This window comes from Lepus europaeus, chromosome 17 (genome assembly GCF_033115175.1).
Source record: "Lepus europaeus isolate LE1 chromosome 17, mLepTim1.pri, whole genome shotgun sequence".
In the NCBI taxonomy this organism is placed as follows: Eukaryota; Metazoa; Chordata; class Mammalia; order Lagomorpha; family Leporidae; genus Lepus; species Lepus europaeus.
This window is the reverse complement of record NC_084843.1, coordinates 27,025,870-27,047,544: the sequence shown is the minus strand read 5'-3', so window position 1 is coordinate 27,047,544 and position 21,675 is coordinate 27,025,870. Positions and strand designations below refer to the sequence as shown.

The following is a 21,675-nucleotide window of genomic DNA, read 5'->3' as shown; positions in this document are numbered from 1 at the left end:
CAGCCCCTACTGCTAGTTGGCCAATAGTCACAGTGAAAGGGTTCTAGTAGTTCCCCAAGGACTCTGGCAGCCAGAGAGAAATATAGAAATGACAACACAGAGAATTTCCTTGGACAACAGGACCTCAGTGGCAACTTCACCCTGTTTGCTCTCCTGCCTCTCTCTTGGTTGAGTCACAATAAGCTTCATAAACCTCATGGCCTATACTACTCTCATTTCCAGCTGCTCAGTGTAGAGCGACTGAACCTTTATGCTGCTTCCCTGCGAGTATGCTTCCTACTGTTTGAGAGTATGCGAGAGCACCTGAAGTTCCAACTGGAGGTGAGTTAACCTTGAAATAAAAAGGAAAAAAAAATTAGATACATGGCATATTCCGTGGGACCAGCTTTGTTGTGCTGTAGGGGTGGGACTTAGGAGCCTCCTGTAGGAGTGTGCTTTTAGCTTCCATTGATTGGCTCTGCAGTAGAAAAGTTCAGAGAAGCCCAGAGAAAACTGGCGGTCTATAAAGAAGGGAAACTCAAATATGAGGACTTCATCAAGAGTGGGAATAGCTCTTTTGTCCAGCAGCTTCTTTGCAATGCAAGCAGGCAAATCAAGCCAGCATTGACATTAAATTGCAAAAAGGTACTCTAAAATAGGACCAGGACAAGCTCACACAGAGAGCACAAAAAAAGGTGATAGGCAACTTGTTTGATATCAGGCATGAGGTGGAGAGCCATACCATATGCCCCAACATGGACGCCAAAGAGGAGGATGTAGTTCCGGGATGGAACACTTTTAGGTGTGTCTTAATGCATGCCTCCTGGCCGTGCTTCTGCTTACTGTTCAGTGTTGTTCCGGTTCAATTTTCTTTCTTCTTGTCTTGGATCCTTTCCCCACCCAAATGGCAATTACTGGACTATTGCCAGATGTACATTAAAAAGCTCATGGAGATCATCACTGTGGAGAACCCCAAGATGCCTTATGAGATGAAGGAGATGGCACTGGAGGCCACTGTGCAGCTGTGGCGCATCCCCAGCTTTGTCACCGAGCTTTACATCAACTACGATTGTGACTACTACTGTTCAAACCTCTTCGAAGACCTCACCAAGCTGCTGTCCAAGGTGCTGAACACGGCTGCAGGCCTTTAGAAAAAAGGCTTTTTTTTTTTTTTTTAAGTTTTATTTATTTCTTTGAGAAGCAGAGTTATAGACAGAGATGAAGAGACAGAGAGAAAAGTCTTCCATTCGCTGTAATGGTAGAGCTGGGCTGATCTTAAACTAGGAGCCAGGAACTTCTTCCAGGTCTCCCCCGTGGGTGAAGGGGCCCAAGCACTTGGGCCATTTTCCGCTGCTTTCCTCGGCTACCAGCAGAGAGCTGGGTTGGAAGAAGAGCAGCTGGGATACGAACCGGCACCCATATGGGATGCAGTGCCTCAGGCAGAGGCTTAACCTAGTATACCATAGCACCGGCCCAAGAAGGCTGTCTTAAAGAGATCTCTTTGGTGGCAGTGAGAATATTCCATACAGGAAGGGAAATGCTTAAGAACTAGGAAATAGGAAGAAGAAAGGCATTTTCTAAGAGCAATGTTAGAAGCTATCAGAGGTTTCAGGATTTTGGGAAAATGATCAAAATGTAAAATATTCTAATATTGTATCTAATGGATATGTTTACTTTCCAGAATGCTTTCCCTGTGTCTGGTCAGCTATATACAACACACCTGCTGTCTCTTGATGCCCTATTGACAGTGATCGACAGCACTGAAGCCCACTGCCAGGCCAAAGTCCTCAATAGCCTCACCCAGCAGGAGAAGAAAGAACCAGCCAGAGCCAGCCATGAGGCAGTGGATGTCATCCGAGAAGCTAGCAATAGTGAGAGTCATTTCTTTCATGGAGGATATCAGGGTTCTATGCTTATCTCTTCCCTAAGCATTGAGTTCTTTCCCCTTTCTCTTTATATCACTTCCTCTGGGGTGCTTCCAATTCTGTGTTTCCAGGGTTTGGTGGTTTGCATCACAGGCCAATCAGGCAGGTTAGCTGGACTCATGGACTTCTCCTTTTCTCTTTCTCTCCATTTTGATTTTTTAATAGACTAAGGGGAGAAAAGAGAACAAAAATTCAAGGATATAGAACTTTTGTCCCTAAAAGCTCCATTCTGTGCTTTCCCCCACCCCCAATATCTGCCTCCATTCTAATTAATTTTTTTCTATCTGCCCCTTGAGATTGAGGGTGCAGAAGACCAGGGAAAGTGGCTCAGAAATTCTTTTGTTAAACTGTAGAATCCAATGCTTGGCTGATCTAAGACTGTGACCACTAGTTGGGGCTGACATCCTTTGTGGGACATGCAGTCTTTCTTGTTTTGGGGCTCGATCTCTCCTGCAGCTCTGCATGGCTTCCTATCCCATAATCTTCATGAATCTTCTTCTCTCTTGCTAGCTGAGAGAGCAACCAGTGATGGGAAGGCTATAGGCCTGGCCCCAGATGTCCCAGGCCTGCATCTGCCAAGTGGAGGGCGGCTGTCAGCTGAACATGGAAAGCCAGGATGTGGTGATCTGCAGGAAGCTGGTGACTCTGGGGGTGGGTATTGGGTGTCCATGACCCTTGACTGAAGGCCCTGGTGCAGAGTGGAGGGAGGGAAACAGAAATGCCTGAAGCAGTGTGTAAGTGAGACTGTGGCTCACTATGCCTTCAAACCCAGAGTGAAGAATTAAATATTTGGAGCCCCCAAATATTTGGATATAGGACCTCCACAGAAGTGGAAAACTAGTGAGGACCAGCCAGTTTCCGAGGCTCCTCCTGTTTCAGTAACCTTCCAAAAGTGATTTTCTGGTGAAAGAGATCTAACAGGCTTTTCTCTCTCTCTTCCTCCCATTCTTAGCTGACAGAAAGTTTACCCGGAAGCCACCTCGATTTTCCTCTCTCCTGCCAGATCCACGGGAACTAATTGAAATTAAAAACAAAAAGAAGGTACATACATATATTCCCCAGGGCTCAGCCTCTGCCCTTCTCTGTCTGGTCCCCTGAAGGATTTCTGTCCTAGATGAGGAGGAGGAGGAGGAGGAGGAGGAGGGAGAGTCCAGCAGTTCCTCTACGGCTTCCTAAGGCTAGTCTTTGAGCCTGTTTGGCTTCAGCAATTCCGTAGTCCTCTAGACATTCCCTACTGTGTGCCCCTGGGCAAATGCTATATCAGCTGAGAGTCAAGTGTGACTGGTGAAGAGTGACAGAAGCCCTGGGAGTTGGTGTCGTGTGGGTCACTGAAGGTTACTGGTCATCTCCAGCTCTGGTGTGATGATTGGCAATAAAAGGGAATTGACATTTATTCTGGTGCTTTAGTAAAGTTCAAATAACTGTTTGTGCTTTTGGTTTTCTTAACAGAAAGCAAACCCATTTAACCCTTTCTTTCTTTCTTCCTCTTACTGCCATTCCTAAATGACTAGTTTATGTGTGCCCTTGATTGCAGGGCTGTGACCAGACACATAGAAAGTTATCATCCCAGTTCATCCATCTTGCCCTTGAGACTCAGGGGTTTTAAAGGTACACAACTCAAAAGGAAGGGGAACCCAGGCAGTCCATAAACAGAATTCCGGCTGTCAACAGATGCCAGCAAGGATTATAAAGCTGGAGAGAATTCTCTAGTCTCTGTCTTCTACTTTTCTCCTGATCCTCAAGTTGAAAGAGAGGATGCTGCCACCCGAATCTTTTTTTTTTTAAAGATATATTTATTTATTTGAAAGAGTTACATGGAGAGAGAAGGAGAGGCAGAGAGAGAGAGAGATCTTCCATCTGCTGGTTTACTCCCTAATTGGCTACAACGGCTGGAGCTGTGCCAATCTGAAGCCAGGAGCCAAGAGCTTCCTCTGGGTCTCCCAAGGGGGTGCAGGGGCCCAAGGACTTGGGCCATCTTCTACTGCTTTTCCAGGCCATAGCAGAGAGATGGATTGGAAGTAGAGCATCCGGGACCTGAACCGTTGCCCATATGGGATGCCAGCACTGCAGGCGGCAGCTTTATCCACTATACCACAGTGCCGGCCCTGCCACCTGAATCTTGAGCACTCAGAAAAAGAGTGACAAGGAGTGCCTCAAACAATTTCAATTATATATGCAGCTGGGGAAAAGCTAGGGCCGGTCTGATTCAGACTTGCTTGTGGAGTCACTAAGAACACATCCTAGGAGCCTGTTAGGTGACCAGCTGTGGGCTGTAGTGGAGTCCAGTGTGGCCTTATATGATTTAGGGTGCAGAGCAGCTTGTGATACCTCTAGTTTTTTTCCTCCAGCTGTTAATCACTGGCACAGAGCAGTTTAACCAGAAGCCAAAGAAGGGAATTCAGTTTCTGCAGGAGAAAGGCCTTCTCACCATCCCTATAGACAACACAGAGGTAGCCCAGTGGCTCCGAGAGAACCCTCGGTTGGACAAGAAAATGATTGGAGAGTTTGTGAGTGACCGCAAAAACATCGACCTATTGGAGAGCTTTGTGAGGTGAGCAAGCTGTAAGAAATACAGAACATATTGGGTGATTAGTCTAGGGAAACAAAACTCCCCTCCCTCAAAGCAGCCTCAGTCAGTTCCTACTGGTGACCCAGGTCACACTTCCTCTAACCACTATTTATATCTCATGGACATGAAAGGGCCCCCACCAAGATAGTTTTAGGACAGCATTGCAAAGGGATAGAACTGGGTTCCACAAGGTGAGGTTTTTTTTTTTTTTTAGGCAAGAGTTTGTAATGTGACAAAGAGTAAGATTAGAAGTTATATTAGGGATGACCAGGAGATACTGCCCCTTTGCAAGAGCCCTCAGTTTCCTCTATTCCAGTAAGAGAAGTTTAGGAAGACAAACGTGGAGATTCTACATCTCCAGCCACTTCATCCTTCTTCTTTTCCCTATAGCACCTTCAGCTTTCAAGGACTGCGCCTGGATGAGGCTCTCCGCCTCTATCTGGAAGCTTTTCGTCTGCCTGGGGAAGCACCAGTCATTCAGAGGTTGCTGGAGGCATTCACAGAGCATTGGAGGGTGAGTTTGAGTGCCAGGGGCTAAACCCAGATCATAATTCAATTTGAGGGCTTCTATGGCCCTAGTTTTAAAAAACCTAGCTGTTGTCTCTTAAGAAGGCTGAGAGGCCAGCTCAATAGGCTAATCCTCCGCCTTGTGGCGCCTGCACACTGGGTTCTAGTCCCTGTCGGGGCGCTGGATTCTGTCCCGGTTGCCCCTCTTCCTGTCCAGCTCTCTGGTGTGGCCCGGGAGTGCAGTGGAGCATGGCCCAAGTGCTTGGGCCCTACACCCGCATGGGAGACCAGGAGAAGCACCTGGCTCCCAGCTTCAGATCAGTGCGGTGCACCAGCCTCAGCGGCCATTGAAGGGTGAACCAATGGCAAAGGAAGACCTTTCTCTCTGTCTCTCTCTCTCTCACTGTCCACTCTGCCTGTCAAAAATTTAAAAAAAAAAAAGAAAAGAAAAAGGCTGAGAGCAATGTCAGTGAGCTTTCCATGAAGAGACTTCTGATAAGGAGTTGGAAAGACACTGGCTCTTCTCTGGGTGTTATCTTCCCTCAGCACCAGCACAGAGCATTGAGTGGGTAGTGAGGGCTTACCTGGCCAGAGAAGGGCATTGATACAGTGGGGCTCTTTGCTTTTTCAGAATTGTAATGGCTCCCCATTTGCCAATAGCGATGCCTGCTTTGCCCTGGCCTATGCTGTCATCATGCTTAACACTGACCAGCACAACCATAATGTTCGCAAACAGAATGCACCGATGACTCTGGAGGTAAGCTTGGGTCCCCATCAAGGCAGAGAAGATCTAGCACAACTGTGGCGGTAGCAGGAAGGACATGGATTTCCAGTAGGCTTACGGACTGGGTTCTGTTCAAAGGAGAGGGAGGGATGGCTATTCCAGAAGAGACTGGGATGGAGAGCTGAGTTCTTTCACTTGCTGTTCTATATTACCACAGACCTAGGAGTTCCTTGTTGGGGTGGTGGGTTGGGGGCTGTCAGCATTGACACCAGAGGTAAAAAGCTTACTGACTTGTCTCTAGGAGTTTCGCAAAAACCTAAAAGGTGTGAATGGAGGCAAGGACTTTGAGCAGGACATCCTGGAGGACATGTACCATGCCATCAGGTGAGTATGCATGGAGAACAGCATGATATCTCTGTTAGGGAGAAGCACATTGCTTCCTCTCCCAGTTTTTACCGTTGCATCAGACTTGAGCTACTCACATGCCCTGGATTTAGCCTCGAGACTTAGCTGGGCACTGCACTCTCTGCCAACTCCTTTCTTCCTTAAAGAAGTTTGAACAGCATTGAGACTCTAGTACTGTAAGTCAGGGTCCAGATTTCTCTGCAGGGGAGCATTGTAGCCCCATTGCCTGGGTTTTCCTGTTTAGCTCACAAGATGCAGTCTTTGGTAGAGAATCTTAAGATGGGCACTGGAGGGTGAGGCTTGGGTCAGAGATGGGACACTGAGTTCTTCATTGTAAACCAAAAATGTAGAGTTGTTCATCCTCTCACACCCAGAAAGAACGTGAATTCTTACTAAAGCCCTCACTTAGAGACAGTGCTTTGAGGTTGGGGAACATTCCCTTCCTTTCTCCCTGGTCCCACCAGTGGGTGGGAAGCAGACCACTGAACTGCAGTTCAGATGCTTTCTCATTGATGGAAAGCATCAGTATGGGCAAAACCCCTTGTCCTGGTTTGGAAACAGTCATGCTTATAGCAGTAAACTTGCTTCTTCCCTTCCCACCTGGCAGGAATGAGGAAATTGTGATGCCTGAGGAGCAGACAGGCTTGGTTCGGGAGAACTACGTCTGGAATGTTCTTCTTCATCGTGGTGCCACTCCTGAGGGAATATTCCTGCGTGTTCCTCCTGGCAGCTACGATCTTGATCTCTTCACCATGACTTGGGGTCCCACTATTGCTGCTCTCTCTTACGTCTTTGACAAAAGCCTTGAGGAGACAATCATCCAGAAAGCCATCTCGGGCTTCAGGTAGCCCAGTTTGGCCCTAGTGTTTACCTCTTCCATCTCTTTGACTTAACATGGTTGTGTTCAGACCTGTGACTCCTGCTCTTTCTTTCCTCAGAGGGTTACCTCCTTAGTTTTTGGAGGGAGGCGGAAGCTTGGGAAAGCCCAGTCTTAAACAGAGTCAGAAGTTTTCTTGCTGGGACTTATTGGGACGAGCCCCATGTAATCCTCCTCAGGGATGGGCAAGGACTGCCTGGCCTTCCAGTGACTCTGTTTCTGGGATGGGGGTGACATTACAGGAAATGCGCCATGATCTCCGCCCACTATGGCCTCAGCGACGTGTTTGACAATCTCATCATCTCCCTATGCAAATTCACAGCTCTCAGCAGTGAGGTGAGCAAAGGCAGGGGTTGTGTACTCAGACCCCTCTTTTAGCCATGGATCTGCCCTTAGTTGCTGAGTTGGATGCCCTTAGTATCCTTCCTCCCCCTCCCCACAAACTATACCAAAGCTTAGGCCATTTCTGTTTGTATACCTGAGTTGAGAATAGTATCACTTCATGGAATGAGATGGGAGATACAAGAGCAGGGGAAATCCTTAACCAGGTTAACCTTTTCCACCAGTATTGTGGGGGATTGAAGCAGTGCCTACAGAGGGACCCTTAGGGAACTATAGGCAGAGACCTAAGAGATTTTCCTTTCTAAACATCATCTAGGCCCTAAGCCTCTTCTCAATCTCTTTCCAGTCTATTGAGAACTTGCCCAGTGTATTTGGAAGCAACCCTAAAGCCCACATTGCAGCCAAAACGGTTTTCCATTTGGCTCATCGTCATGGTGACATCCTGCGAGAGGGCTGGAAGAATATCATGGAGGCCATGCTACAACTCTTCCGAGCTCAACTGCTACCCAAGGCTATGGTGGAGGTAATTCTTAGTAGAAGGCCAGTCAGTAATAACAAGGCAAGGGCCCTGCCGTTACGGACGGCCTGTATATAGATCTAGTCAATAGTAGCACTGGGCTTGATGCCTGCTGAAACTCATTAGAAATGCTTCAAATGTAAAACCATGAATCTTGGGAGATTGCTGGTAAAGAAGGCTGATAGAAGCTATCATCAGTCACTAATTGGAGGAGGTATAGTAGCATGTGGGCAGAGGGCTTTGCTTGGGGAAGTTGGGGCAGGAAATGCAAAGGGTACATAGAAAAAAAATATTCTTGACCCACTTTTGCAGGTAGAAGATTTTGTGGATCCCAATGGCAAAATTTCTCTACAACGAGAAGAAACACCATCAAACCGGTAAGGGCAGACCAGAGGCTAAGGGCCTTGGGAAGGGGGAGAGTCAGGACTTCGGGGCTTACCAGGACATGTACCCTTTTTACAGAGGAGAGTCGACAGTGCTGAGCTTTGTGAGCTGGCTGACACTGAGTGGTCCGGAGCAGTCTAGTGTGCGGGGCCCCTCCACTGAGAACCAAGAGGCAAAGAGAATGGCATTGGACTGTATCAAGGTAGCTGCCTGCCCACCCTTAGTGAGGAAATCCTAGAATCCTTCCTACTGGACAGATGCTGGCCTGTGAACTGAAGAATAGAATCATTCAGGGCTTGTGACCAATGCTGACTCTACCCTTTCTGGCTCTTGGGCACATTGTCTTCCCTTCAATCCTTGTTGCAGACTCCCTTTCTCTTATGCCCCCTCTAGCAATGTGACCCTGAAAAGATGATCACAGAAAGCAAGTTCCTCCAGTTGGAGTCACTACAAGAGCTCATGAAGGTAAGGGATAAAAAAAAAAAGGGGAAAGGGTGGAAGGCCTGGCTGGGTCTGGGAGGAACGACAGAGCAGGGGTGCACGCCTCGGTTTCTATTAGGGCAGAGCCAGTGATGGCTTCTCCATGTTTGCTGTACTGCTATGCTGTTCCCTCCAGGCCCTGGTCTCAGTGACACCAGATGAAGAGACATATGACGAGGAAGATGCTGCTTTCTGTTTGGAGATGCTGCTAAGGATTGTGTTGGAAAACAGGTAGGAGAAGACAGATGAGGGTGCTCTTTACACAGACCCTATATTGGGTTTATGCCAAAGGGATGGAAGACATCTTGTAAGCAACACATGAAACTGCAGACAATAGAGGTAGATTTTGCTTATTATACCTCTGCTTAAGATATAAAACCAATGAGCCATGGAAAGCCTAAGAGACTTATTTCCCAATGCCTCGCTGAGACTATCTTTATTCCTTACTATTCTCTTCAGGGATCGTGTGGGCTGTGTGTGGCAGACTGTTCGAGATCATCTCTATCACCTTTGTGTCCAAGCACAAGATTTCTGCTTCCTTGTGGAGCGAGCAGTAGTAGGGTTGCTGCGCCTGGCCATTCGGCTGCTCCGAAGAGAAGAGATCAGTGGCCAGGTAAGCAGGATGCCTCTGGGACAGCAGGCAAGTATATAAGGGACTAAAGCCACAGTGTCAGTTACTGATATGACCTGAAGCCTGAGCGCTTTTAGTGCTGCAAGCCATGAGCCCAGGGGCCAGGTACAGGCTGATGTCCTCTAAAGTGGCCACAGGCTTGAAGCTCTCTAGGCTGCTGTGAGTCTACTTTGTAGGGCTAGATTGTTGCTGCCTATACCTGGCTTCCTAGCTCTTAGGACCCTCCTGAGCTCTCTTATCTCAATTAGAAAAACAACCAGTGTAGAATAAGTGAGTTCAGCAAATCCATAGCATATAAGGCCAAAATACAAAAATTAATTATATATACATATTAACAATGAACACATGGAAGCCAAAATTAAAAATGCAACACCAGAGCAGGCATTTAGTCTTCCAGTTGAGACTCAAATTGGGGTGACCATGTTCTGTATCAGGGTACCTGGGTTCAATTCTCAGCTCCTGATTCTAGCTTCCTGCTAGTGCAGATCCTGGGAGGCAGGGGTGATGGCCCAAGTAACTGGGTTCCTGTCACCCATGTGGGAGACCTGAATGGAGTTCTGGCTTCAACCCTGGCCCAGCCCCAGATGTTGCTGACATCTGGGTAGTGAACCAGCAGGTAGGAGTTCGCTCTCTCTCAAAATAAACAAATAAGCAAAAAACAAAAAAAATTATCACTAAAAAGTGATCTAAATAAAGTGAAATACCATATACCTGACAAAACATGTATAGGATTTGTACACTGAAAATTACAAAATACTGGCAAAAGAAAGAAAAAATAAAATGAAGTATATGTGGATTAGAAGACTCACCATAGTAAGGATGTCAGTTCTTCCCAAATTGATCTATAATTTTAATGCAACTCATAAAAAAGAAGAAAAACCCAACAAGGGCAGATATTTGGCTTGGCAATTAAATTGCCCATATCCCACAATGGATTACCAGGATTTGAGGATCTGATTCCTAGTCTCAGCTCCTGACTCAAATTACCTGCCAATGCAGACCCTGGGAGGCAGCAGGTGATGGCTCAAGTAGTTGGGTTCCTACCACAATTTAGGAGGCCTTCACTGAGTTCCCCAGCCCAGCTCCAGCCATTGTGGGCATCTAAGAAGTAAGCCAGCAGATGGGAGTGCACTTGGGCTCGCCTATTCTCTCTCTCCCCTCTCAAATAAATTTAAAAAAAATTTTTTTAAAGATTTTTTTATTTATTTGGGAGGCAGAGTTACAGAGAGAGAGACAAAGAATGATGTCCTCCATTCTCTGGTTCACACATGGCCGCAACAGCCGCAGCTGGGCCAATCTGAAGCCAGGAGCTTCTTCTGATTCTCTCAAGTGGTGCAGGGGCCCAAGGACTTGGGCCATCTGCTACTGCTTTCCCAGGCCATCAGCGGGGAGCTCAATTGGAAGTGGAGCAGCCAGGACTTGAACTAGCACCCATATGGGATGCTGGCGCCACAGGCAGAGGCTTAACTTACTATGCCACAGCACTGGCCCCATAAATAAAAATTTTAAAACAATCTCAAAAGGTTATATACTGGGCTGGCGCCGCGGCTCATTAGGCTAATCCTCTGCCTGCGGTGCCGGTACCCCAGGTTCTAGTCCTGGTTGGGGTGCCGGATTCTGTCCAGGTTGCTCCTCTTCCAGTCCAGCTCTCTGCTGTGGCCCAGGAAGGCAGTGGAGGATGGCTCAAGTGCTTGGGCCCTGCACCCACATGGGAGACCAGGAGGAAGCGCCTGGCTCTTGGCTTCAGATAGGCGCAGCACGCTAGCTGTGGTGGCCATTTGAGGGGTGAACCAACGGAAGGAAGACCTTTCTCTCTGTCTGTCTCTCTCACTGTCTAACTCTGCCTGTCCAAAAAAAAAAAAAAAAAAAGGTTATATACTGGGTAGTTCCATTTATATGTTTGTGTGTGTGTGTGTGTTTTAATTTGAGAGGCAGAGAGAAAGAGCTGTCATCTATTGATTCAGTCCCCAAATACCTGCAACAGCCAGGGCTGGACCAGTGCTGGAATCAGAAGCCAGGAACTCAATGCGGATCTCCCCCATAGGTGGCAGGGACCTAATTAACTTGAACTACCGCCTGTTGCCTCCCAAAGTCTATGGTAGCAGGAAGCAGGAGCCAGGAATCAGACCAGTGTGAAACACAGGCATCTTAACCAGCGTCTTTCCCACCATATCAAGTGCCCACCCTTATATAAGGTTTTTGAGATGACAAAATGTTAGAAGTGAGGATAGATCACTAGGGGTTAGGGATAGGAAGGAGGAGATAGGTGTGGTTATAAAAGGGTAGCATGGAGGATCCTGTGGTGCCTGGGACTATTTAGCATCTTGACTGGTGGATACACAAATCTCCATAGGTGACAAAATTATGTTGAAGTTAACATACCCAGGTTTACATACTAGCGAAATCTGTCAGTGGATTGTATCAGTGTTAGTATCCTGGTCGTGGTATTAGACTATGGTTTTGCATAATGTGGTATTAGACTATAATTTTGCATAATGTTACTATTTAGATAAACTGGACAAAGCATATGAAGGATCTCTGTATTATTTCTTGCAACTGCACTTGAACCTACAACTATCTTAAGTTTTTTAAGAATGGGGAGGAAAAAAAGAAAAGATCAGCAAGAGTGACTTTAAGTTGTATGCTAGCCAAACCATCCTCACTGGCCTAAGGAGACAAGTAGGAAAGAAGACCAGACAGGAAGCTATGTGCCCACTCCCCAGTCCCTGCTCCCTACCGTCCATCCTAGGTATTGCTCTCCCTGCGTATTTTGCTACTGATGAAGCCCAGCGTGCTGTCCCGAGTCAGCCACCAGGTCGCATATGGGCTCCATGAACTCCTTAAGACCAACGCAGCCAATATCCACTCGGGCGATGACTGGGCCACCCTCTTCACACTGCTGGAGTGCATTGGCTCAGGTGTGAAGCCTCCCGCTGCTCTGCAGGCCACAGCCAGGGCTGATGCATCTGACACTGGTAAGCCTTGCCCAGGGAGACTCGAACTGGCAGATAAACAGTAACTCGAGAAGTTGGGACGGGAAACGAAACACGGGTTACTGCATTTGGCAGGTTAAACACCCTTGGCTTCTGCCATTTGCTTCCAGAGCTTCCAGTTCTGTCTAGCCAGTACCTACAGATTAAATAGCATGAAGGCAGATAGACAATGCAGAAGGCTATGAAGCCAGGCTTCCTACTGTCCTGAGGATTCTTTGCCCAGAAACTGTCCACACTCCCTTCTCCTGACAGCTGCTACAAGATGCCATCAGGAGCCCAAATTAGCCTGCTGCCCTATATGGTCAAGAAAGAAGCTGTGAGGCAAGCATTTGGCATAGTGTTAAAGATATCTCTTGGGACACCACATCCTATATCTCAGTGCCTGGGTTCCAATCCTGGCTCTGCTTCTGATCCCAGCTTCCTGCAAAGCTGTAACCTGGAAGGAAGCAGTTGATGGTGCAAGTATTTAAGTCCCTGCTCCACAGTGTGGGAGTGCTGGATTGAGTTCCTAACTCCTGACTTTGACCTGGTCCAGCCCTAACTATTGTGGGCATTTGGGGAGTGGATGAAACAGTCTCCGTTTGTCTCTCTCTCTCTCTCTTCCTCCCTCCCTCCTTCCCTTTCAAGTAAAGAAATAACAATTTTTTAGAAAGCTTTTATTTAATAAATATAAATTTCATAGGTACAGTTTTTGGAATATAGCAGTTCTCCCCCCCCCCATACCTCCCCTCCCACCCCTACTCCTGTCCCACCTCCTACTCCCTCTCCCATCCCATTCTTCATTAAGATTCGTTTTTAATTGCCTTTATATACAAAAGTATACAACTCTATACTAAGTAAAGATTTCAAGATGGCATTTTTTAAAGAAGAGAAGTTGTTCAGGCTTCAGCTGTCTGGTGACAGGACTGAAATTAAGCCAGGCCAGAGAGAGGGAAAGCCAGCCAAGCACCTTCATCTGAGAGCCTAAATTATCTCTTTTCCCAGTGTCCCATCTCCACCCTAACTCTGCCCTTCTTCCTGCCTGTCTTAGGGGCCCAGTCAGACAGTGAGCTCCCGTCCTACCATCAAAATGATGTGAGCCTGGACAGAGGATACACTTCTGACTCAGAGGTCTACACTGACCATGGCAGGCCTGGCAAGATACACCGGTCAGCCACAGATGCTGATGTAGTCAACAGTGGTTGGTTAGTGGTGAGTGAGGGTATGGCAAGTGGGTGAGTTCTTCCCTCCTGGACCTGTGGGAAAGGTTCTCGTCCTCTGAAAGGGCGCCTGAAGGCAGTTAGGGCTCGAGCAGGGGTCTCCGGCTCCTCTGTGTTTACAGGTGGGGAAAGACGACATTGACAACTCCAAACCAGGCTCAGGACCCAGCCGGCCAGGCCCTTCACCTCTGGTCAATCAGTACAGCCTTACAGTGGGGCTGGATCTGGGGCCACATGACACGAAGTCCCTCCTTAAGTGTGTGGAATCACTGTCCTTCATTGTACGTGATGCTGCCCACATCACACCTGACAACTTTGAGCTCTGTGTCAAGACTCTGCGCATCTTTGTGGAAGCCAGTCTGAATGGCGGTAGGTCATCTGATAGGGGGCAATTGAGTAGCCAAGTAAATATACAGGTCGGGGGAGAGGGGGAGAAAAGGTAGGGCATTTGCGAATGTGGAATTGTGACCTGAGTCGCTCTACTCAGGATGCAAGTCCCAGGAGAAACGTAGCAAGAGTCACAAATATGACAGCAAAGGGAACCGCTTCAAGAAGAAATCCAAGGAGGGCTCAATGCTTCGGAGACCTCGAACCTCTAGCCAACATGCCACTCGGGGCGGGCACAGTGATGAAGATGAGGATGAAGGTGTGCCTGCCAGCTACCATACGGTGTCTTTACAGGTCAGTCAGGACGTAAGTACGGCACCCTTTACTTCCTCTCCTCCCATGTACCTGAGACTGGGAACCAGGTGGGGCCAGGGAGAGCCAGGGCTGATGGGAAGGACTCATGTATTCCAGCCCAGACCCTCAATCACCACCGCTACAGTAAACCCCTTATCCAGGTCCACCTGTATGTCTTTGTCCACATAAATTTGTTTTTAAATTAATGTTTATTTATTTTTTGAATAGGTAATTTATACAAATGGTATAAAGTTTGAAAGGTACAAAAGGGTAAGATACAGTTAGTTTCCATTCTTTAACTGACTCCAGTCACTAATTCTCCTCGCTAGGCAAATACTGTCACCAGTGCTTTATCAATCCTCCCAAAATTATTCTTGTCTTTCCAGGCATATAAAATTTATTTTGTGGGCAGAGTTTACAACATCAAATAAATGGAGAACCAATTTCTTTAAATAACCTTATGTTGAAAACTTAAAAGTATTAAATTTGGTCAGATACTGTTAACCATCAGCATCTCTGAGCCTAAGTTTAGCTTTTTGTTTTTAAAGTGAGATTAGCAAGATGAAGCATTCTCTGTCATCAGAAGGTGTGAACTAGAATTGACAAGAAAGCAAGAGCTAGCAGTTGGCACAGTGGCTGGGCTGCCACTAGGGAGACCTGCACCTCACATCAGAGTGCCACTTGGAGTCCTGGCACCTCTGCTTCTGGCCCAGCTTCATGCCAATGTACACCTCGGGAGACAGCAGATGATAGTTCAAGAGCTTGGGCCCATGTCACTCTCATGGGAAATCCCAACTGAGTTCCAGACTCCTGGCATTTTCCCATTTTCCTGGCCCAGCCCTGGCTCTTACAGGCATTTGAGGAATGAATAGGTGGATAGGAGAACTTTCTGTGGTTCTGTGTGTGTGTCTTTCTCTCCCTCCCTTACAAAATAAATGTAAATAACATTAAAAAAAAAAGAAGAAGAAGAATCAGAAGTGCCTTGCTCACAGTATCACAATGTTGTTAAATGCTTCTTCCATGTGTTTCATCAAATCTCTTCTACCATGAGGAACACCTGACAGAGATGGGGCCAGGACTGGAGCAACCAGCTCATCAAGTCAAGGAAAAGAGAATTGCAAGAGAGTAGAGTGTGGCCTGACTGGGACTAGGGGGCCCTTGAGGACTCAGTCAGGGACAGAGGGGGTGGGGGGAAGGGTCCATCAGACCTAACCCCACTCAAATCTGCCCCTCCTGTGATCGCAGTTGCTAGACCTGATGCACACCCTGCACACGCGGGCAGCTTCTATCTACAGCTCATGGGCGGAGGAGCAACGCCATCTGGAGACAGGTGGCCGGAAGATCGAAGCAGATTCACGCACCCTCTGGGCCCACTGCTGGTGCCCTTTACTACAGGGTAAACCTGGGGGGTCAGACGGGGTAGAGGCAGAAGTGGAGCTGGAGCTGGGTGGAGAAGGGAGGTGCGCCAGGATCAAGATGCTTGGAGGGTCCTGACCCTGCTCTCACTCTCAGGCATTGCCTGCCTGTGCTGTGATGCCCGGCGCCAGGTGCGGATGCAGGCACTAACCTATCTGCAGCGGGCACTACTGGTACATGATCTGCAAAAACTTGATGCCCTGGAGTGGGAGTCCTGCTTCAATAAGGTAGGACTTCCTATTGGTCTTAAAGTTAAAATCCCTAACACAAAGAAAGCCAGGCACCCTGAAGAGCCTGTCATGTCAGTCTTCAGCCTGCACCACCCCTTCCCTTCTGTCCTGTGCCCAGCCTCTCCAGCCCCTGGATTCCTGGGGGCAAGGCTGCCTGACTAACCCTGCTAGGGAGACACTGGAGGTATTTATCCACCAGGTGCTGTTTCCTCTACTGACCAAGCTCTTGGAGAACATTAGCCCTGCAGATGTCGGTGGGATGGAGGAGACCCGGATGAGGGCTTCCACACTGCTCTCTAAGGTATTGCTCATCACCTACCTGTTCTCTCCACACCTGTCTTTTCTCAAGGAGAGGAGCCAGGGCTTCTGGTAGGACCTAGAGATGCAGTGTAGGTTCTTAGGATCCCCATTTTTAGAAACTGAGCAGGACCCGGGACCTGGGAGGATTCTGGATTTCAGGAGTCTCTGATCTTGAGATTCATGTGCAAGTTAGAACAGGCTTGCCTTCTGACCCTGGTGAGTGGTGCAGAGGCTTCTGCATTGCGCTTGGCTGAAAGGGGCTGGCTGGCCACAGGTCTTCCTGCAGCACCTGTCCCCACTGCTGTCACTCTCTACCTTTGCGGCCCTCTGGCTCACCATCCTGGACTTCATGGACAAGTACATGCATGCAGGCTCCAGTGACTTACTGGTATGTTCTACCTCACCTTGACCCCCCATTGCCTACCTCCTTTCCCACTGGTGGGAAGACTTTCTTTCTGCCCTTTGCCATCCTCACTTATACCCCTTTCCCTCTTCTCCTGGCCCCACTACCACCTGCAGTCAGAGGCCATCCCTGAGTCTCTGAAGAACATGCTTCTGGTGATGGACACCGCCGAGATTTTCCACAGCACAGACACACGAGGAGGCAGCCCCTCAGCCCTCTGGGAGATCACCTGGGAGCGCATTGACTGTTTCCTGCCCCACCTACGAGATGAGCTCTTTAAGCAGACTGTCATCCAGGGTAAGGGGCTCAGCCCAGCTTCATTCAAGAGTCCCCTAAGCTGAATTAGTTCTGTGTGCCCTAAGTGGCTGGAAAGACTGGTGGGTAGCCAAGGCTCTGGTGGAGAGAAAGAGTTGCCATCTGAATTCCCTGCCCTCCCCAGACCCCGTTCCCATGGAGCCTCACAGCCAAAAACCTCTGATCTCAGCCCACCTGGCTCCTGCTGCTGGTGACCCCAGGACACCTGGCCACCCACCTGCCCCAGAGATACCCTCTGAGCTGGGGGCCTGTGGTGAGTCTCTCAAGGCGAGCTTGTTCTGAGGGTTGTGCAGGAAGCAGGAGGCCTAAGGGGAGGCCCAGGGTACCTTAGGATTGCTGCTGAGTAAGGACTGGGACCAGGGGAAGGAGGCAACCAGAGAATCCTGTTTGCCGACTGTTCCTATGGAAAACGGCAGGACTGAAGAAGCTATTACGAACTCGCTGCTTGAGCCTCTTGGGTTTGGGAGGAGAGGCTGGGTCATACTTGGAAGGAAGACATAGAGGTTTCCCTTGAAGGATTCTAGTGAAGACTGACCAGAATTAACCTGACAGTGGGTGCAGCAAAACAATGGGGGGCCAGATAGAAGGTAGCTAAAACTGAAAGGAGTTTCAAGGGGAGCCTCCCACATGGCCTGGGATGATAATCCGGAGGAACAGAGGTTTGGTGGCGGCTGGGGGGTGAGAGTTGTCTGACTGCAGTCACCTTGCTCTCCTTACAGACTTGGAGAAGCCTGACCCGCGAGCCACCACCAGCAGCTCCCCGGGATCACCAGTGGCCTCTAGCCCCAGCAGGCTGAGCCCTACCCCAGATGGGCCAACGCCACTGGCTCAGTCCCCTCTGATCCTACAACCCTTGGCCTCCCCACTGCAGGTCGGCGTGCCACCCATGACTCTGCCTATCATTCTCAACCCTGCACTCATTGAAGCCACCTCTCCAGTGCCTCTCCTGGCCACTCCACGCCCCACAGACCCCATATCCACCTCCGAGGTCAACTAAGGCAGGTCCCTCAGATACCAGGACAGATACTTCCCATCAGGCTATCCCTGCCCCGCCTACCAACTGTTCCAGGGGCCACCGTCCCTTCAGGCCCAGTCTAGTCCAAGCTGCTATTGCTGCCACTTGGATTGAGAAAAAGAACTCCTGTAGCCTCTGCCGGGACCCACTTCAGACTGCAGGACCTTCTTCCTCCTCTGCTCTCCAGTCCTGGGCATCTAATCTGAGAGCACCCTCAAGTGTCACCTGCAGTGTTGATCTCCAGCTGGCAGCTCTTGGGAGGCATCACTGTGCCAACCCTGCAATGCCCGCCCATGTATCCTCCTGCCCATGGTCAGGCATTGAGAGCCAAGCCCAACCACTCTGCACTTTCTTTCCCTCCCCCAGCACCATGCCCATCAGCCCTGGGCCACCTCCTCCAGTGCTTCCTCTTTTAATTAGTTGGTCAGTTTAGAGAGTTGATTGGCACCATAGATGGTGAGCTGGTGGAGCTGGTTGGGGGACTGCCTGCAGGAGCATGTACATATAGAAAAACAGGACAACGACGGACTTTTTATGATGTAATAAATGTCTTAGTACCAACATCCTTGGCTTTTCCTCTAGTTTTCTCCTTGAGTTTAAGAGTCAGGGCACTGTGTTGTTGGGATGCCTGGGGCTTGGGCCTTATGTGAACAGAGGCAAAGTGAAGACAAGCTTACCAGTAGCTGGCCCAGCTGGTGCCTGGTTCAGGATCCCTTCACTGCTGCTGCCATACCTGTGCCGTAGCAGTGCACTTGTCACCAGAGGTGTTCCAGGGGCTTGGGTCATTGTCCTTTCCCATAATTGCTCCAAGGGAGATATCTGATACAGCTGCCTGAGAGCAGAAGGAAGATAAGCAAAAGCTGAGTTGAGTTCTTCAGAAGCCTCCCATTGGAGGTGCCTCTCAGTCCCAGAGCACAAAGACACCCTGGGGCCTAAGAGAGGCCCGGGTCATCTTGCCTGCATCTGCAGCCATATGTTTCCAGGTACGGAGCATTCATTCTGACCCCAGGCTGAAGAGGGACCATTCTTCCCGCCCACAGCCCGCATCCGCCCTGCACTGCGGCAGAAGTGGAGCACCTCGCCCCTTTCCCTGTGCATCAGCGTAAGCCAGGTGGGAGTGTGCATCGGAAGGCAGAGCAGGCCTGCAGGGCCAAGGCGCTGGGGGTGGAATTCAGAATGTTAGGTATTAAGCTTTTCCAATGGAAGCATCTATGCCTTGACTTCTCCCACCACAACGGTGCCCTCCCCTCCTAGGGGATGGAAGAGAGGGTGACCCTACAGTGCCCCCATCTGGCCTCTCTCGTGAAGAGTTCCAGGCATTCATCCTCTGCACTGGGGTCCAGCTGTGTGATTCTTCAGCACACTGCACTTCCCATTGCTGGGAGTTTGGGCTCTGACTGTGCCTCCCTGAGGTGTAGTAAAGGGCGCCTCACAATGGGAACAGCCATGTGGAAAAATACTAAGATATGGGGCTGGCGCTGAGGGGTAGTGGGTAAAGCTGCTGCCTGCAGTGCCGGCATCCCACATGGGTGCTGGTTCAAGTCCTGGCTGCTCCACTTCTGATCCAGCTCTCTGCTATGACCTGGAAAAGCAGTAGAAGATGGCCCAAGTCCTTGCACCCATGTGGGAGACCCAGAAGAAGCTCCTGGCTCCTGGCTTTGGATTGGTGCAGCTTCAACCGCTGTGGCCATCTGGGAAGTGAACAAGTGGATAGAAGAAGAAAAAAAAAAAGAAAAAATACTAAGATGTGAGGCTTATAGCTCCTCGACTAGTGTCTTCCTTCCCTGTACCCCAAGTCTTGTCCAGCCCTGCCCCCTAGGAAGATTAGGAGGGGCAGAGAGTTCTGTGAGTATAGCAAACGCTGGATCCACAGCTACCCAGACACCAGGGCCCTTGACCTCAGCTGTGGTGAGGTCTTCTGAGCCCCACAAGCTTTAGAAAGCTTAGAAGTTTTCATGGGGCCGGCGCCATGGCTCACTTGGTTAATCCTCCACCTGCGGCTCCAGCATCCCATATGGGCGCCGGGTTCTAGTCCCTCGTGCTCCTCTTCCAGTCCAGCTCTCTGCTGTGGCCCGGGAAGGCAGTGGAGGATGGCACAAGTGCTTGGGCCCCTGCACCTGCATGGGGGACCAGGAGGAAGCATCTGGCTCCTGGCTTCGGATCGGCGCAGTGCCAGCCATAGCGGCCATTTGGGGGTGAACCAACGGAAGGAAGACCTTTCTCTCTGTCTCTCTCTCTGTCTACAACTTTACCTGTCAAATAAAAAATTTTTTTAAAAAGTTTTCATGTGTTTCCCTCTTCGGGAAACTTGACCACTGCCACAAAGTCTGAAGGCCATCCTGTGAACGAAGGACCATGACAACTCAGTATCCCTCAACTGATCTCAAAAATCAGGGAAGAAGCTGGAGCAATTGCAAACTGATCCTCGCCTGCTGGGTAGCAAAGAAAAACCTTTGCTGGAACTCTCAGTCGGCTGATTGATACATGATAGAGCAGAGAAAGCAACTGGGTCACCAGCAGCTCTACTGGAGCCACCCACAAAAATTCACCCAGATTTCTTGCTTTTCTGTGTCTGCTCAGACTAGCATGGTCTGATCCAGAAACACGGCCTCAGGGTGTGCTGCCAGTGTTCCTGTCACTGCACAAAGCATTCGGCTTCATTAACTTGGCCCAAATGATCTCCCTCTAATGGATTATCCAAGACATCCACCCACTGAAAATCCGTGCTGGCTGTGTAGACATTGTAGACATAAAGGAAAATGTAAACAAAAAATCTTCAAAAGAAAAAAAGCAGCCCTTGCACCACTTTTTGAAGTGTTGTCTCCTAGGAGGCAAAGGAAGCTACAAGAGGAACTCCTATCAGAGCTTCATTCTGACCAGCAGAACAAATGGTGTGATGGTGTGGAAGCGACACAGTGTTGGGGAATGTATTAGCACAGTCCAGAGGGAAACACTGGTCTTAGTGATGTCTCCCCCCGAACTTGAGTAGGACAGCAACAGGCTTCAAAAAGTCCAGAGGGAAGCTGAGCCAATCCTGAGAACTGGCATCGCTGGAGCACCGCTATGTGACACCGTTACGTGCTTTGTTCAGAGAGCAGACGTGGCAGCAGGCTGAAAAGGTCAAGTCATGGGGAGCTGGGAATCAAACCCAGCGCAGGCTCACTCTGAGCTTCGTGTTCTTTGCTGTGTCACATCTTACATTCAAAAGTACTGCTGGTGGTGTAGAAACCCTCCGAAGTTAGACACAGTTTTCTGTAGCTGCTCATGAGAAAGAAAAGGCTAAGCATGAGCAGCAACAGGCTGTTCCCTAGTGAGCTCAGAGTTTAGTAGGAGTCTGTGAAAACGAGAGAGATGGCATACAACCAGGAGCAAGGATGGATTTCACGTGCCCCCTCCACCACTACCACCACAGTTCCAGGAACAGCAGTGGTGTTAGGAGCACAGACACCTTTGTTCAGGGCTCCACAGGAGACAAGGGGCTGTGAGAATGCAGAAGTCCACACAACCCCTGGGCTTCAGTGTGTAAGGAGCTTTAGTTGCCTAGAAATAGCCTCCACTCTGCTCTGCAGCACAGATTTTTCCTGCCTCTCCGCAACCTCACTGGCCACGGTTTTTCAGTTTCCTTTGTTGACCTCTCCTTTCCATAGTCTATGAACATTAGAATGCCCCAATGCTCAGTTCCTAGGTCCTCAAATCCTTTTTTTTTTTTTTTAAAGATTTATTTATGGGGGCCAGTATTGTGGAATAGTGAGTAAAGCTACCACCTGTGATGCCAACATCCCT

At 49.2% G+C, this 21,675-nt stretch overlaps 1 protein-coding gene and 1 long non-coding RNA gene across 4 annotated transcripts in view; one reads left to right on the top strand and one right to left on the bottom strand.

The window, feature by feature from the left end:
- GBF1 (golgi brefeldin A resistant guanine nucleotide exchange factor 1) overlaps positions 1 to 18,480 on the top strand; it is a 152,875-nt gene extending 134,395 nt beyond the window's left edge. The window contains exons 13-40 of one of the 3 annotated variants that reach the window (XM_062213932.1): positions 223 to 321; positions 909 to 1,103; positions 1,661 to 1,850; positions 2,415 to 2,543; positions 2,857 to 2,945; positions 4,253 to 4,455; positions 4,864 to 4,987; positions 5,612 to 5,737; positions 6,006 to 6,088; positions 6,717 to 6,953; positions 7,229 to 7,322; positions 7,675 to 7,851; positions 8,158 to 8,222; positions 8,308 to 8,431; positions 8,623 to 8,694; positions 8,846 to 8,940; positions 9,169 to 9,322; positions 12,090 to 12,315; positions 13,364 to 13,524; positions 13,655 to 13,901; positions 14,020 to 14,225; positions 15,459 to 15,609; positions 15,726 to 15,856; positions 16,059 to 16,160; positions 16,434 to 16,547; positions 16,679 to 16,859; positions 17,002 to 17,130; positions 17,597 to 18,480. In XM_062213932.1, coding sequence (XP_062069916.1) covers positions 223 to 321; positions 909 to 1,103; positions 1,661 to 1,850; positions 2,415 to 2,543; positions 2,857 to 2,945; positions 4,253 to 4,455; positions 4,864 to 4,987; positions 5,612 to 5,737; positions 6,006 to 6,088; positions 6,717 to 6,953; positions 7,229 to 7,322; positions 7,675 to 7,851; positions 8,158 to 8,222; positions 8,308 to 8,431; positions 8,623 to 8,694; positions 8,846 to 8,940; positions 9,169 to 9,322; positions 12,090 to 12,315; positions 13,364 to 13,524; positions 13,655 to 13,901; positions 14,020 to 14,225; positions 15,459 to 15,609; positions 15,726 to 15,856; positions 16,059 to 16,160; positions 16,434 to 16,547; positions 16,679 to 16,859; positions 17,002 to 17,130; positions 17,597 to 17,874 — 4,182 coding nt within the window. In that variant the 3' untranslated portion in view covers positions 17,875 to 18,480. Of the gene's footprint in view, positions 1 to 222; positions 322 to 908; positions 1,104 to 1,660; positions 1,851 to 2,414; positions 2,556 to 2,856; positions 2,946 to 4,252; positions 4,456 to 4,863; positions 4,988 to 5,611; positions 5,738 to 6,005; positions 6,089 to 6,716; positions 6,954 to 7,228; positions 7,323 to 7,674; positions 7,852 to 8,157; positions 8,223 to 8,307; positions 8,432 to 8,622; positions 8,695 to 8,845; positions 8,941 to 9,168; positions 9,323 to 12,089; positions 12,316 to 13,363; positions 13,525 to 13,654; positions 13,902 to 14,019; positions 14,226 to 15,458; positions 15,610 to 15,725; positions 15,857 to 16,058; positions 16,161 to 16,433; positions 16,548 to 16,678; positions 16,860 to 17,001; positions 17,131 to 17,596 lie in introns of all 3 variants that reach the window. The other 2 variants (XM_062213931.1, XM_062213930.1) reach the window with 2 other exon arrangements.
- LOC133775596 (uncharacterized) overlaps positions 1 to 21,675 on the bottom strand; it is a 33,362-nt gene that overhangs the window by 8,033 nt on the left and 3,654 nt on the right. The window contains exon 2 of the long non-coding RNA XR_009868284.1: positions 18,570 to 18,724. This is a non-coding gene — a long non-coding RNA (uncharacterized LOC133775596). The remainder of the gene's footprint in view (positions 1 to 18,569; positions 18,725 to 21,675) is intronic.